This window comes from Drosophila innubila, assembly GCF_004354385.1.
Source record: "Drosophila innubila isolate TH190305 chromosome 2L unlocalized genomic scaffold, UK_Dinn_1.0 4_B_2L, whole genome shotgun sequence".
Taxonomy (NCBI): Eukaryota; Metazoa; Arthropoda; class Insecta; order Diptera; family Drosophilidae; genus Drosophila; species Drosophila innubila.
In genome coordinates, this window is record NW_022995372.1 from 16,822,396 (window position 1) to 16,839,523 (window position 17,128).

General features: G+C 34.1%; 1 protein-coding gene across 1 annotated transcript; it reads right to left on the reverse strand.

The window, feature by feature from the left end:
* Positions 1–29: 29 nt before the first annotated feature.
* Positions 30–10,021, reverse strand: LOC117781884 (meiosis regulator and mRNA stability factor 1). Its single transcript, XM_034618765.1, has 8 exons — positions 9,646–10,021; positions 8,700–8,814; positions 6,577–7,468; positions 5,531–5,662; positions 3,173–4,945; positions 2,472–2,733; positions 1,167–1,951; positions 30–512 (listed from the first exon to the last, which is right to left on the reverse strand). The coding sequence occupies exons 2-8, from the start codon at positions 8,717–8,719 to the stop codon at positions 315–317; spliced, it is 4,062 nt and encodes a 1,353-aa protein (XP_034474656.1). The 5' UTR covers positions 8,720–8,814; positions 9,646–10,021; the 3' UTR covers positions 30–314.
* Positions 10,022–17,128: the final 7,107 nt, after the last annotated feature.

The following is a 17,128-nucleotide window of genomic DNA, read 5'->3' on the forward strand; positions in this document are numbered from 1 at the left end:
TTACAAGTATATGAAAAAAAATAATACTCTTTTGTTTAAGACTCAACAAGTTATTTTTTTTTGCTTATGACTAAAATACAAATTGATGTTTGATGATGTGTTATCCGAGTAACAATTTTTAAAAAATTATAACTTATATAGTATGTGTAAATTTGTTTGTAGAATTTGTAAATAATTGGCATTAACAAAATGTGCTTATAACTAAACGAATTTAATAAAGATATAATATCTATCAAAATGAAATCAAATTGTAACAAACTTAAGGCTCACCAGGAGCTCTGTTGCAGAGAGTTCAAAGGTCAAATTTTCTGACCTTAGACAATCTTGCGATCGTGATTATCGAAATTGAACAATTGCCGCTTCATATTCTTATGCTTCGATATGGTGTAAGGTGATAGAAACATCGGCAACACATTGAAAGCCTTTAGCTCCGGCAAGCGTATGTTTAGTAAATTCTGTTTTGGCTCCTGCAGCTGATTGCTCCAAATGGGATCGATCCAGTAGGGCAGCTTCTAATGGAAAAAATAAAATTTTTTGTTTGTTTTAAAGAATTTTAAAATTTAATATAAGGAATAATTTCACCCATAAAAAATAAGATAATAATAAGAATCTCAAAGCCGTGCAAATATTTTTTGTTTAGCGTAGATTTTAAGAAATGATTTCAAGATAATTAGGACTAAAATCTAGTTATTTTTTCACAGATTTCACCTCATGAATCGCGCATTTTTTAATATCCCGCCTTATGCCATAAAAGTAATTTAGTTAGAAATACAGTAACGGAGCTTCTACTTGGACTTGGTTTAATCAGCCAGTTAATTATAACAAAAATTTCTTTTATCTCTATATATATATACCTCAACTATATACTACTATTTATGAAAATCTTTGTCCTCACTGACTTTCTGGCAATCAAAGCAGAGCCCAAACGGTAAGAGCTAGGTACCTAAAATTTTTACACAAAGTAGATACTATTTTTATTTTTTTTTTTGTCGTGCAATAAGACGTTTAAAGAGACTGGAAGTACAAGTTGAAAATTATCACAAAACCCAAATGATAAGAGCTGAATGACTGAAATTATTAGCAGTGAAATTATGGGAGTCTTATAAATAAATTATAAATTATAATTATGTAATATTTAATAAACATAATTAATATTTTGTGCTTACCTCTGAAGTGGTCGTCTCATACTTGACTGGATCATAGACGCCACTTGTGGACATTCCATCCGCATTATATAAATCCCTTCCAGAATCCATAGAGTTCTGATGCTGCAACAATGCGGACTGTTGTTGTTGTCGCTGTTGCAGCTGCAGTTGTTCTTGTAGTTGTTGTTGTTGTTGTTGCTGTTGGCGATTGCCGAAGCTGGTCTGACGACGATACCAAAGTTTGCTGGAATAATCATAGGACGTGGCAGCTGTAATTGCTGTGCTGGAGGCGACATCGCCCACACAGAGGCTGCTGTTCAGCTCCGATGATGTATTAAAGGAGCTGTTGCTGTTGTTGTAGCTGCTGTTGTGTGAGAACTGCTGGGAACTATTCAAAGAGTTCTCCTTGTTGCTGCAGCTGCTCCACAAACCAGATGCCGAATTGGCGTTGGAGCCAGAGCTATTGAGCAATGTGGATGACATGACGGAGCAGTTGGCCAAGCCAGGTGGCGAGTATTTTGTGGCAGGAGCAGCTGCAGCAGCAGTAGCATAATGCTCCTGATAGGCCTGAAAACTGTTGACCTTCACCTGTGGCTTGTAGGCCACGTTGCTCAAAGAGCTGCTCACAGAGTTGGCATATTCATTGGCAATGGCCCGGGTCTTTGATGGAGGCGGCGATTGGGCCGGAGGTGGACGATTGTGCTCGCCAAGTGCAATGCGAGATTGACGCTGTGCCTTGTGCTTGGCATAGGGCAGCTTGAGAGATCCAAACAAATGCTGGTGACTTGCCCCAGCACTAAGACGTACTGCAATATAAATAAAACGAAATTTAAATTAAATAATAAGAAATATATGATAACAAGTATGAAAAGTGATCTTCGACACACTGCAGTTTTCATACACTTGCAGAAAAATATCCTAAAAATTAAAAATATATTAATTCCTTAATTTCAATCATGCCAGCTTTGGATTTTTTGATCAATACCTTAAACAACTCATAAATAATACAGTTAAGTAAATGGAGTAAATGAAAGTTCACAATTTTTTTTGATTAATTTTTCCAGAATTTTAAAGTCAAAAATTGTAAAAAATACCGCACAATAGGGTTTGGGAATTTTGTGTAAAGGTGTTAAAGCTAAACTCACTTTTAAAATTGCTATAAATATATTTGATTTTAAAAATGTACGTAAAAAAAAGTTCCCCCCTCCGAAAAATGTATTTCTCTTATCTGAGAACTCAAGTGTATGAAAAATGTGATTTTTGGTAAATTTTAAAATTTTATAGTTATTGAGTGTTATTTTCGAATAGAATCAACTTTTTACTTACATTCACAGTTTACATTCAAGGTGACATCGCTGCGTTCTTGGGTGGGTCCATTATTGATGGTAAAGAGATCATCATGGGCCACAATAACCGAATACAAATTGGGAAAACCAAACTCAAATGTGGTGCTCAAGCCACAATCCATTGCTGTCTTCAGTTCGTGCAAATACATGCTGGGACGTTGCTCCAGAAGACGCACCAGTGAGATTAGGAAACGCATAAAGCTGGTAAGACGCACACAGGACTGATCCGCCTCCGTATAAATCTGAGGGAGAAGAGGAGTTGAGGTGGCGTTTTTAAACAATTTATGTATTCTATTATGTATATCTTTCAGTCATAACATGATTTTGAAATGCAAATTATAAATACACATTTTTAATTAAAAGTCAATTATCCATTATTCAGTCAATTTGTTTTTTCTTAATTTGAGCCAAAAAATATATTTAAAAAACTTGTATTTTGAAATGTTATTTAAATTTCAATTAATTTTAAAAAATCATACAATCCAATTATATTCTTATAATACAAAATTTGACGTTAATTAGTTTGAGATTGTGACTCTCATATGCATATAATATACAGTAGGTCAATCCATTGTTTTGACAAAGAAAAATATGGATTTTTGTTTTGTATTAATTTTTTTAAAATAAAAAATGTAAATATTTAAAACAAAAAATTGACAACTTTTTTGGATGGAAACTCACCTCGATGGCATGTCGCATGGCTGACAATTTGGAGTCCGTTAGTTGGAGCTTGTGTTTGCCATTGAAATCGTTGAGGAACTGCGCCTGACTCAATTGCTCCAGCTTCACATCTCTCTCCCCCTTTGGCGTTGGCGTCTCCCTGAGCAACAAATGCTTGCAGGCACGATAGCACAGCTGTCGGAATTCCAAGTCATCATTATGACATATCAACCAGGTGGATTGCTCCTTGTAGATGACCTCCACATAGGGCAACATTTCCAGGGCACTGGCAATGTCCTTGACTCCCAATGTCTGTGGCTGCATTTGATATCCATATTTCTTTTTGTGCAGCGTAAGGATTTGATCCAACTTCATGCAGTTGGTGGAGTTGCCAGTGGCATTCCGTATAAGATCCTCACACTGTTCGGCAAACACACGTCTGGCCATTTTCGGCGATAGCATTATCTTCTTGTCCTCATCGTTGCTCTGCTCCAACTCGACGACGCCATGGATGGCATCCATAAGATCGGCCAGCTTGAAGAATCCATAGTCACTGAGACGACACTGATAGGCAAAATGATAGTGATAAGAGCGGACAAACTTCTGAAACAGTATGGTATATTGAAGTGCATTCTGGAAGAGTTCAACCATCTCGCCGGCAAAGACACAAATCTTCTCGAGCTCACTGTTGGTCTGCTTACGCTTTGGCATGGATATGAGTATATCTTTGCCCTGTTGCACAGTGTTGAGCACCACAATATTGCTATTGACCAGACCATCCAGAATGTCCACAATGTCACACACACCATAATCGGTAACATCAAAGTTGCGATTTTGCGTCTGGGCAAAGATGCCCGGCAATTGGGATAACAAGACGGAGCTATTTCCATGTGCCCGGAGCACACGCAACAGATCCGATGTGAAGCGTCTTATCTGGGTGCGATGGGTAAGCGTTATCTGACGATTCTCCCCATCACCCATGATCTGGACCACCGAGGATAATGCCTCGAAGAGTTCAATCAATTTGGTGTATCCATAGTCTGCCACACGACACTGCTTGCCAAAATGATTGTGATAAGCCGGAATAAAGCGATTGAACTTCATTGTGGACTTGGGAGACATCTTGACCAGCTCGATGACTTCGCGAGCAATTTGAAAAAGGGGATCCGCGACAGAATTCTTAAAGTAACCCCCACCATTTGAGGCACTCGGTCGATCGCTGGAATTTAGACTGACATTGGAACAGGTACTGGTGGTGCCTCCACTTAACTCCTTATTGAGCTCCAGCCAACCCAAAATCTTGATGCCAAAGTTATTCACTTGAATCTGTATGCCTTGGACACAGCAGACGAGATGCTCCAGATTGACGCCACTTTCATCTGCCGAGATTTGCACCTTCAACTGATCCTCGATGCAGTGCAGCAATGTGGCAACGGGAATATCACCGGGATGATGCTTCAACAGCGGATAGATGAGTTGTTGGATCTCAGCGATGGTCATGCACACGTTGGGCAATGGTTCAATCTCCTGTTCTGCCCAACCCTTGTGTTGTTCCCGCTTAAAGTGCGCCGTACAGTAGGGAACACTGTGTTGAAGTCCCTCCATCAATGGTGAACTCTCCAGGGTATTCACCAGCTCCGGTTGCAGACTTATGAACTTGTCTTCGTTGTTGTCCGAATTAATCGTACAGATGTCCTGCATCTTATACAAATCCAGGACACTAATCGATGTCTTGAACCTTGACTGGAATAGCTCACGGAACTTATACATGGGAAGTGTATAATACGGAACATCCTGCAGATAAGTAAGCAAAGAGTAGATGGGAATGAGGAATAAATCTCTTTAGTAAATGAATCAAAGACTGTAATCATTAAAAGTTTTAATAAAAAAATTATTTGCTAAAAATTACAATATAATAATTACTTTATTAATTTTTAATTAAAATCAAAAATCTATCATTACTCTTGAGCAAAAGGAATAACACTCATGAAATAATTGTTATTTCTTCAGTTTTTCTTCTTAAAAAATAACGATTTTATTTACTCAAAAATAAAAATGTAATTTTGACTTTCTAATTCATTTCATTGACTCAAAACGTGATTATATAGGTCTTGGCTTACTGATAAGAAAATCGCACAGTAAAAGTCAAAATTACAGCTTGATTTAAATAATTTATAAGAAAAAATAAACAATATTTTTGAGCATTAAATAATAATCAAGAAATAATCATTATTTGTTATGAGTAAGTTAATAAAAATCATTAATGATTATTTCACGCTCTGTTAAAGTTACTAAAACTAAAGGATTTTTCCAGTCAAAATAAAAAACAAAGTTGTGATAATTTACAGCACAGGTACTGAATTGGATATAATTACTGACCTTCAAGAGTCCGGCAACCTGACAGCGCAATGTGTTGACCTCGGTGAGGGACGAGTCACGGGTGTAACTGACCAACATGCGCTTGTGTCCATTCTTCTTGCGGTGCAAATTGGACACCACCTGCTTGGCAAACTGACCGAAGGAATAACAGATGAATAGATGAATAGATAATGCAGATTTAGATACACTTATTAGAAATGTATTACTTTTTCGATAAATTACTCTTATTACTTCTACTACTCAACTTATTATAACTAATCTACTACTATAATTAAAAAACTAGTCAGAAAGGCTACAGTCGAGATCTCGACCATAGAATACCGTTACGTATTTTTATATATATATAAAAGTACTTTATAGAAATTATTATTTAATAAAAACTACTGCATACTTTTGGGTGCTTGTATTGCCTTAATTATTAATAAATTTTGGTAAGCTATTACCGCCGTTTTATTTGTCTGATCTTGCTGCGATCAAATGGGATAATAGATAATATTAATAAATAACGTAAATTACCATAAAAACCGAAATATCTTAAAAGCTGTGGGAGTGATTTCGCGATTTTCGGAGAAGAGGGCTCGGCTTTAATTAGAAACAAACTTGAACTGCGTGCGGCTTATAGAAGTCTCTGAGATCCTTTTGTTTATACGAACGGACATGGCTATATCGACTCGACTGTTGATGCTGATCAAGAATATATGTATATACTTTATAGGGTCGGAGATGCCTCCTGCTCCCTGTTACATTTATTTGAACGAAAACAATATACCCTTTCACTTATTTTTTAAGTAACGGGTACAAAAACACCCTCTACACGAGGTAAGAGTCTACTGACGAAAGCATATTCAAGCTCCAATAATATCATCTTTCTGTTGTACAACATATTGAAAACATAAACAAATTTTCAATGAATAAAAAGAGATTTTTGTTAATAATTAAATGTTGCGTTCTTAAATATAAGTAAATTTCTTCTAATTTTTCAATTTCTAATCCCTAGAAAACTTCATATGTGCTCGTTGTAATTTGTGAGAGTTTACTGTGCTTACATAAAGATCCGGTACGGTGACCTTGGCATAGGAGCTGCCCTCAAAGTTAAGGGAGATGACGGGCGTAATGGGCTTCAATTGATTCATGAGGAAGTTGCGCAAACTGGCCTCATCCTGAGAATAATCCAGATTGGTTATCTGCAATGTGACAGCATTGGTATCGCTGGTGTCGCTGCCACTGGCATAAACATGTCCAGCATTGACTTCGCCGGCAGAGCTGTTGCTGCCATTGTGGTTGTTGCTGCTGCTGCTGCTGCTGTTGTTGTTGCTGCTGCTCTTGTTGTTGGTGGGGAGAGTGGAGAGTGTGGTGGTGCCGGAGCAGGAGAGGGGCACCACACTGGGCGCCATGGTGTTGATCAATTCATTGGTGTAACCAAAATCAGCAACACTGCTGCTGGCAACACTGGCAATACTGGGCGTAACAGCGGCAACACTTGCCGAGGGCAGCGTTGTGGGCGTGGTCAGTGGAGCTGCCTGCTTATAGATGGGAGCGAACGATGCCTGATAACCAGAATAGGAGACGGTCGCCTGCTGCTGCAGAGGATGCCCATTGATGGTCGCCATGGCAGCAGCCGATGCACATGCTCGATTATGATTATAGGGCATATAACGATTGCGATTGTAGCAAGAGGCGCTGCCATTCGCATGTGCATATTGACACACCTCCAAGTGCGATGGCATCGACGGACCACTGTACTTGTTGGGCAGCAATCCTGGCGGTGGCATATAACCAGGCAATCCATTGAACTGATAACGCAATCCCCCTCCACATCCGCCTCCCGGATTGTTGTTGAAGTCAGCACACAGTGCTGTTGGCGGCACAGCCGAGGGATAAATTGGCCCTTGGGCTGCGGCATAATACGCATGATCAACGCCTCCATCACAGGGCCAGCTTAAAAGGGGAGAGAAACCCAATTGTGATGTGAATAAGTCAAAAAGCAGTTCGGATTGATGGCAAACCAGTTCGGATTGATGGGAAACCAGTTAAACAAGAGGAACTTAAGCTAGCTGTAAAGATAAACTTAAAATCTTGTCTCCCTTATGTTGACTTACTGAGTGATAGACTGACTAATTGAATGATTGACTAACTGCATTAATGACGAACTAATTGATTGACTAACTGAGCGATTGACTCTAAATAGCTGTTTGGGTAAATGACTATCTGACTAAACCAATGACTTATTGAATGTCTAACAGATTGATTGGCTGAATGATTAAATTATTGATGGAATGGCTGATTGAAGGACTAACTAATTGTCTTACTCTGAGCAACTGTCTGTGTGAATGTCTGACTTTCTGCATAAATTTCTGACTGCAAATCTAAATGACTAATTGATTGATTGAATGACCCACAAAATAGATAATGACTGACTATATGAATGACTGACTATGACTGAAAAAATAAATATCCGATTGAATTTCTAACTGATTGACTAACTTCATGATTGACTAACTGCGTGATTGACTAACTGCATGATTGACTGACTATTTGTATAATTGTCTGACTGCACTAATATATGATTAATTGAAAGACCGACTTAACGTTTTACTGATTGATTGACAGTGTAGCTGATTGATTTAATGATTGAAATTTTTTTTTACATATATTTTGTTTCAATTTTAAGCTCTTGCACTATATATGTACATATGTAAATTTATTCTATAATAAAAATATACAGATAAAAAATTTCGGGAAATTCAAGACTGGTGTGGGTCATATTGCAAACTTTTCAAGAGAAGTTAATATATACTTAGCATATCTAAAGGCCAAATAAATATTGCAACTTAAATTACGCATATTTATATATTTGAATACTACGTAAATGTTTAGTACATTGCTGTAATTTAATTTAATTTAGATTTTTGGCATTCTGTTGTTAAAAAAATATTACAAGGTAAACATTGCAAAGAATGTTCCAAATAATTTTTAATAGGCTTAACAGCTTTTTTATGTGCTTTGAAAGCCTATATAAATACCGTAGTTCAATGTAACAATAAAAAATAGAATGACAAGCGTTCTGTGAATTTCGTAATATTTAAAAGGTACTTTAAAAGTACTACTTGCGTATGCTCACTTTTATTCAGATTATTATTACTTATTTACAGGTAGAATTTACACTCACCTGTACGAACGATCGGTCATGTCGTTGTCTTCTATTGTAGGATTATGATTCTGCGATCTCGAAAATGTTTTGGAATCGGTGCCTGGCACTTATTGAAATCACTTTTGCGGTTGAGCTGGAATGTGAATAAAATAAAGCACCAATAATGGAATTAATTAATTATTTTTTTTAGTATGCACTACAATTATGTATGTAGCTGTTGTTGTTTGAACTAATTCAAATGACAGAAAATGCAAACTTTTAATTAATTAATCGATTCGGATTGCAGATACCCATAGAGCTGTTAACATGAAACAATTTGCATAGGAACATCAATAAAAATTAATAGTAAGAAACTAGAATAAATAGCCGGCTCATTTACAACGTGAGAAGGGAGATAAAAGAGAAAAAGAGCGAAATGAGGGCTAGACGGAGAGCGTGAAATAACTTCCAGAGAAATATTAAACTAATGCAAAATGCGATACTTTTGCATTTTGCTTTTGTTTTGCACAGTTAACTGTAGATTTATTCTAACAGTTAGGTATACAGTGGGTCGAGACTAGCTAGTAATTGAATTCACTATAAAATACTTGTTGATTAATTGTATATAGTTAGATTCAGTGACTTGCATCCGTATGTCTGTATTTGCAACACGGCAACTAGTTTTCAATATGCTAATCAAATAAAATATATTACCAATTGAGCGGTATCAAATAGTTAACACACTGTACACACTTTTATTTTAGAAGAAAATATAGCAGTTTTAGCTAAAATTGTAATTTAACCTTCTAAAATTTAAAATTAAATAAATAACCATTTCTTAGGGAAATTTCTTTCCAGGACTGAGATGTTAAGGCAAAAATAAGATTTATTTTTATACGATAGGACCTAGGACACCAGGACCTTGTTAAAATTCATCAACCATAAGCATTACTTTTGGGTCACTGTAGTTTCTGCAAATACTCACATGTGCAAATAGAAGGTCAAAACGGGTGATGACTCTCCACAGTTAAAAAAAATGATCACACTTAATTTCTTAATTTCAAATTGTTTCAAATCGTATTACGAATTAAATTATCCCTTAAACTTTTTCACAAATTGCGCGAAATGATGCGAAATACTTAAACAAATACAAGTAAAATAAAGTCTCATTAAATTTGTGTAGCTTAATGAAAAACGCGTAAATTTTAAATAAAAGAAATACTGTAAGTATATTTAAAACAAGCAAAACTAAAGCCGCGTAATCCTTTGACTTTTGGCGACAACGGGAAAAACTTTAAATCAATAAAAAAAAAAACACTAAGAACAAATAAAATGTTGTGGCTTTTGGGCTTGGTTTCTGTGCACGTAACTCGAGGGCAACTGAGGCAACTGAGGCGCTTGGGAAGGTGTTTTGGCGCCAAGACTTGCTGACATCACGTGTGTAGAGTGGAAGTGTTACAATAGGGTTGCCAGGGGGGCGTAACAATGCCTGACCTTCCAGTCTCTTCGTGGAGAGTGGCAAAATTGAGGATGCTGCCTTTTACTTTTTTTTTTGTTTTTGTTTTATTTTTACAGAGCTTCATGACGTATGTATGTGAAAACCACTCAGTGGGATTTTATGCGGAAGTATTTTTACACGTTGTGGCTTCTTCTTTTGAGTTTGTTGCTGACAGATCCTATCTGAGATCGGATCAGAGCTCAGATCTTAGCTCTCAATTCACAGCATGCACATTGCAATCCCTTCACTTTTCTGCCCATTTGCGTCATTTCAGTTCCTTGTATTTTTTAATTACAACATACGAGTACATGCCTCTTGCCACAATCGAATTACTTTAATTGTAGGTTTCATTAAGAAGTTAAGCTACTGGATTACTATATTAAAGTTCGTAACAAAACGTAAACAGCCCATTTATTTGTTCACATGTGGGCGAGTTATTTGTATTTAATATATGTATATTATATATTTAATATATGCACATACATGTAAATAATACATTCTAGAGCAAATCAAAAAGTCATTTGAATACGTGCTAATGAACCCGCTAGCCGATAGTTAAGCTATACACTTATACTCTACTCAAGCCAGAATGTATTGACAGGTTTTGAAAACTGGGTAACAACAAGCGTCAAATCATTAAATAAGGCGTGGTAGAATTTATAAACTAAATATTTTCTTTAATAAAATACAAATTATTTTAGCATTTACTCATAGAATGTTAATTATATTTTAAACGATAGCATCGTTTAGATGGCACAGGAAACAATTGTTTAGAAAATGATTTTATGTGATACAATTTAAAAAACTTAACAGAAACATCTGCCTTATGTACTCAGTTGAAAATTTTACACGATAATAATATTTGTTTCCGCTTAAAAACCTTTATAAATATGTTTTTGACCAACTCATAATTTAAATCAATTAAGAACAATCCGCAATAAAAAATTTTCAAGAGTACAAGTTTTTAACCTTTGGCACACTAAAATTAGCCGTTCATTCTTTTAACACCATAACATTCTTTTAACATTCTTTTAAATATAATAAGAATATTCAATATACGAATGCCTTAATTATTTTTATATCGTATTGTACATACACATGGCATTTGTCTTATCACTCGTAATGGGTCATTGGGCAGCTGCTATTAGCATCCGCTCTAAGCTCGTCTTATCAGCGCGCCTCAATAGATCTTTCAAATTTTTGGACACCAGCAGGGGTATACATTTCTAGAAGAGCTTAAGATTTAGATGTTTTTTTCTATGAAACACAATAAATTAAAATTAATTGCTTAATTAATCTCTGTGTAATATATAAGATGATAGTTAATAATTATAAAAAATGCTGAAAATTGTTTTGGAAAAACAAATCTAAAAATATTATAGTAAGTTAAGTTAAAAAAGTCGGAACCATTATTATTAATAATTTTATGGGCTCAAAAACTTAAGGACAGTTAGAAAACAATTGAAAAAAATAAAGTAATTAAACTGGTTCTAAAAAAACAATTAAAAAAAAACATTTTTTACATAATTTTTGAGGCTCAATAAACTAAAGAAAATTAGAAAGAAATTACAAAATATTTTTTTTTTATAAAATCAAACCAAAGTAGAATATTGAATCATAGAACCTTCTTGAAAATTGTTGAGACTTGCAGCCCTAATCATTTTTATTAGTTATTACTGTCAACATTCACAGAGTTGCTTGAAACAATCTTCTAGTTTTTTGTTCTTATTGTGCAGGGTATTTCATTAGGCAAAGCACTCTATATGCTTCCATTGGAACAGTTAACAGTTAGTTCTTGAACATACTACTCTCTTCTGATCTCTGCTATCGCAATTTCCATATGTTTCGCTTCTACTCCTCCACATCCACATCCACCTCCACCTCCTTCTCCATTTTCATTTTCATTTCCATCTTCATCTACTTCTTCTTTTTCTTCTACATTCTTCCTCGACGCAAAGCAGCGTTCAACGACTTATTTAGCTGGATATTTTATTTTGATTAAACAACTTCGTTGGCACCCCCAAGTTAGTCCGTTAGTCGGTCTCGATTAGTTCGCGACAGCGAAGGCAATAAAAAAAAGAGTTGCGTATATGTGTCTGTATGTGTGTTAGTGACAAAATAAAAAAAACGAGATTGTTATAAATAGTAAATGAATTTTACTTGTAAATAGGGTAAATTCAATTGTTATAAATATATAGTTCAGGGCTTCGGCTAATTGGACCAACGACTTCAGCTACAATAGCATGACAAAGAAAAAAAACAAATGACAACAAAAGTGTTTTAAAGCTGATTACCAACAAAAATAATATATTTACCTATATAGCTGATATAATTATTTTAGTGTTAGACTTATATTGGAGGTGACTGCAGTTCAATTTGATACCCTTTTTAATTGACTTTTAACAGCTGTTTAAGCTGCCCAAAAAAATGCGCTCAATTCTGAAGTTTGTCAGTCTGTCTCACTGTTTCTCCCATTGTCTGACTGTCTGTCTGTCTGGTTGCATCAAGTGCTCATCAGTCACGATTTTGATAAGACATATCTATGACGTTCCAATTCGAAGCTCGAAAAGCTCATCGTTGCACATTGGAGATTATAAACACACTTACTCCTCTTAGTATACATACACACATCTATATATTAAAAACGTTTTATAAATCATGCCAATCATTTCAATTCATTCGATTGCTTGCTGTTGGCAGCTTCAACAGTCGATGTCTTCAAATTTCCGTATATTTTTCTGTAAATTTTCTCTGATAACAATTTTAATTTAAAAAAAATATAAATAAATTATAAAAACTTAACTCAATTGTTACTTTGTGCAGAGTATTTAATAAAAAAAAACATGTTTGCAATACCAAAAAGTAAGTATACTTTTTTTTATATTTATTTTTGTTTGTTGAAAACCCATAACAATAATAATTTTCAATAATAATAATTTCAATGCATTTTTATGGTTCATAAACTTGACAAGGCTTAACGTCATTGAATATCAACCGGCAAAGAAAACTTTGTTGGTTTTAAATAAGTTCAACCATTTAACAGCTTTAAACCGTATACTTAGCTATAGCTTAATTAAATTCATTAATATTTTTATATCTTTCTCAGACAGGTTAGCCTTATAATTAAATTTTATAATCATATATGTATTAACCCAGAATTGGTCGTAATTTTTTTTATTACAATATTTACATTTTGTGCTGATTTTGTTTTTTTTAATTGATTTTAAATTTGTCGATATAGAAGAAACAATTTACCATTTTTCGGTACAATTTTCAAATGTTATAAGCACGTTTTTTAAAATTCAATTTGACACTTTTTTTAATTTCTCAAAATCTACATTCTACATCTACAATCATTTGTATAGTACTGTTTATACCCCCATTTCGAGATTGTTATCAGTGCATTGATCTCATTACAATCTCAAATAGCTTTATCTCAACTGTTGTATAAATCGAATCAGTGTTGAACCAGGTGATCCTAAAAAAATTCAACAAAATATTCAAAATAAAATAGTAATAAAAACAAGATGTAAAATAAATAAACAATCTGTTCTGCATCCAGCAATGTGTCAAAGAAAAATCGCGTAAATAAAACAAAATAATCTTAACGGGGCTCCGTGTCACGAACTTGATAATCGAAATAAATTTAATTATATATTTGAACATCATTATCTATTATTGTTTATGCATAATCTTCACGTGCTCGAGCCACTGGACAGTTAACTCCGAAAGCTGTAATTATTATACAGAATCTATTCCAATAGCTCGTCATACGAACCTGATCTATGTCAAGATTGTGTCAATTAAACAAATCAAAAAAGCCCAACAGTAATGATATAAATATTTAGTTAAAATATTTGATTTTCTTATAAATAAGGTGCTAACTAAGAATTTGAAATGGACTTTCAAGTAGTTTATGAAATGGGGGAAAAAAAATTAAACTGAACTTTAACTCTTTATAGTTAAAATTGCTAATTTTTACGACAACTTGTTTAAATGATCTCATATCTAAAATCTATTTAAAATTATACAGAAAATTGTACAATTTTATAGAGCTGGATAAATAGGTTTTTATGATTGAAATATTCTTTACAACTCCTGGCTGACCTTCAAGATTTCACAGGTATATTCTTTAATACGCTATTGCAATTTTCTTGTAATTTCAAATGACAATCAAAATACCCAGCACTGGCATAATAATTTTGTGTTCTAAAAATCCATTCGAACGGAAACTAACAAAATATATTGTATTTAATAAAGTGTTTCTCATAATATAATCTAATTTTGAAGTGCCAACGATAGCCAATGTTTGTATTATTTTGAAATGTCTATATATTGAATCATCTAAGCTTAGTTACTTGGTTCGATGACTCTACTAACTTCAAACTACATTATTTATAGTATTTCAGTATATATTGTCACACTTCGTCATGCTAATTAAATGATTTGATCAATTTGCTTAACGTATGTGTCAAATGTCTCGGGGCTGAGGGAAAGAAGCGTGAGACTTAAAACCCTGGCCATATAATTAGAGCTGGTTTATGTAGTTTATGGCTATTTTAATAGGCCCCCAACAGCTAAATGTCTTCATTATGCTGAACTTTTTGTTTTCATCACGTAATTGCTTATGTATAAATAAATTTTGTTGATTAGTTATGGGCTTTTAATAGCTTGTAAATTGCATGTTTGGTATAAAATATTTTGATTGTAGTCATAATTGATTAAATATGTAAGTATGCTCTGTACTTGATCTTGAACCTGAACTTGGGCGGGGTAGAAACACACATAAGTGTTAATAATAATAAGCCGACAGGCACTTGTCTTTCAACTTTGTGTTTTGCTCATGAAAAATTCGACGACATCGATGATAAAATGTGTTACAAGGCTTCGCTGTTCCACTGTTCGTCTGGCACAGTTCCTCTTTATACAAAATCATATACATATATCACTTTTATACCTTGAAGCCAAGTAAAAAATAGGCAGCTCCAAACTTTTATCTGCTTAATCAACATAACTGAAATTTGTTAGATGTTTACATTTTTCTCTATTTATTCTGAAAATTTCATAATTATCCGCTAATAAATATAGAAGTTATTTAAGAAACACTTTAAGATTGTGTGTAACAGAGGCGCCATCTAGCGAAGCGTATAACGCATACAAGTACAGAGTATCTTATAGTCTTTCCGGCCTTTGACACTTACGCAGCACGTTATAAATCCAGAAATAAATTGAAAAAACCAGAAGTTCCCTTTCTGATTCACATGCCAAAATAGCCTTTGTTGATTTTGTGCCAATTCATGATTAGCAGCCGAATTTGATCCCAAAACAAAAAAGAAAACATTAAAAAAGTGTGTCGTATAATTTATTCTATTTTGACTGTTGTTGTGCAGTGTTTGCTCTATTCATGAGGATGTTGTTACTATGTCACTGAATTTGTCGTCGAGCCAAATGAACGAAAAAAGCGCAGCACAATTATCTTGTGTGCTTAAAAACAAGAAATCTTTACAAATATGATTAGTACTTAAAGTCTAAAGTTATTGATCGGGAAGTCATCGTCAGCTGTGACTGATCTTTGGACTCGGTATTTATACTTGCTGTTCGTTGATTCCCCATATTGCAACACACATTAAAAGACAGATCATTAGTGCCAGACAAAATTGGACTTTTTCAAGTTAAAACCTTTTCAAGGTAATGTCTGTCTCGATATCGAAATTGTTGTACCTACCATATTTATGAAATGCAAGAATCATCAATCTTTCGGGCAATATATGCAGAACCCTCATATCATTAATCTTTTGCCAGATAACTGTAGACAATTTACACCAACTTACTTGTGTTTTTGGATGTATTCGGAAGAATGATTTAAGGATCGATTTAGCTATAATTACTGCTATAAGAAGTCGTAAATAATAAAAATAATTTTCAAGAGTGCTCGATTACAAGCTACCCTTTGTTTATCTCAGAGATATCTGAAACCGTATTTGCATCTCTGCAAATTAGCGGTTAATCAAGTAGTTGTATTAACAAGGTAAATAAAAATTATAATAAATTAAATTTGCAAAAAAAAGTTAACTTTTAATATGATACAAAATAAATAATCAAATTCATAGGGCTTAACTATTTTAAAATTCAAAAACCAATATGTGAATTTTAAATGTAATCAAAACATTTTCGGGAAACCTTTAAAAATTATCTTAGAAAAATTTCCTACCATTTTTAAGTTATTAAGCCAATAAGTCAAAAATACCACTTATAAATACATATGTAATTGTATGTATGCATGTGTATTAATTTAAGAGCTGTTGAATGAAATCGCTTAGTCAAAAGACAGTCAAAAAAGCGTATGACGACGCGTCGTTGGAGGCCCGACCAGAGTCCATTCCTATGAATACGAACACGAATACAAATAACAAGTTTCATATGCGTATATTGTGAAATTCCACTTTGTAATTTGTTATTGTTGTTTATTGTTGGTTAATTATTATTTAGATTTGCGTTAAGTATGCATAAATATATGCTTAAAACTTAAAAGTTATTTATATGTTGCATACTCTAGTTGCATACTCTAGATGATTGTGTTTATTTTATGATTAAGCTTTATGTTTGTCTTGAGCTTATAATATTTCTTTCACACTGGTATGACTCGACAGATTTGTAGACGATGACTGTAAACTGATCTCAGGTTGAACAATTAAAATACCCGTACAATTGCAGACAGGAGACGGACATATGTTTGACATCGAAGTGAAGGTTACCAGAGAGCACGTGAAATCGGGCTGATAAATAATTACCCATATTTGATGTATATCAATTTATCTATGTATCGTTTCAACTATGCGTAATGCATAAGCTCAACTGTGATTAAATTGGAAAACCGGAACGGAATTCAACTTGAAGAAAAATCACCGGTTTACGACAATATCGTGCTTAAAAGAAAAATCAAGAATCGACACTTAAACTAACATTAATC

Excerpts from the sequence above, each read along its gene's own strand:
- LOC117781884 (XM_034618765.1), bottom strand. The coding sequence starts at position 8,719 with ATGACCGATCGTTCGTACAG. Across the intron at positions 7,469-8,699 it reads ATGACCGATCGTTCGTACAG|CTGGCCCTGTGATGGAGGCG; the intron begins GTGAGTGTAAAT and ends TCCCCTTTTAAG. Across the intron at positions 4,946-5,530 it reads AGGTTGCCGGACTCTTGAAG|GATGTTCCGTATTATACACT; the intron begins GTCAGTAATTAT and ends ACTTATCTGCAG.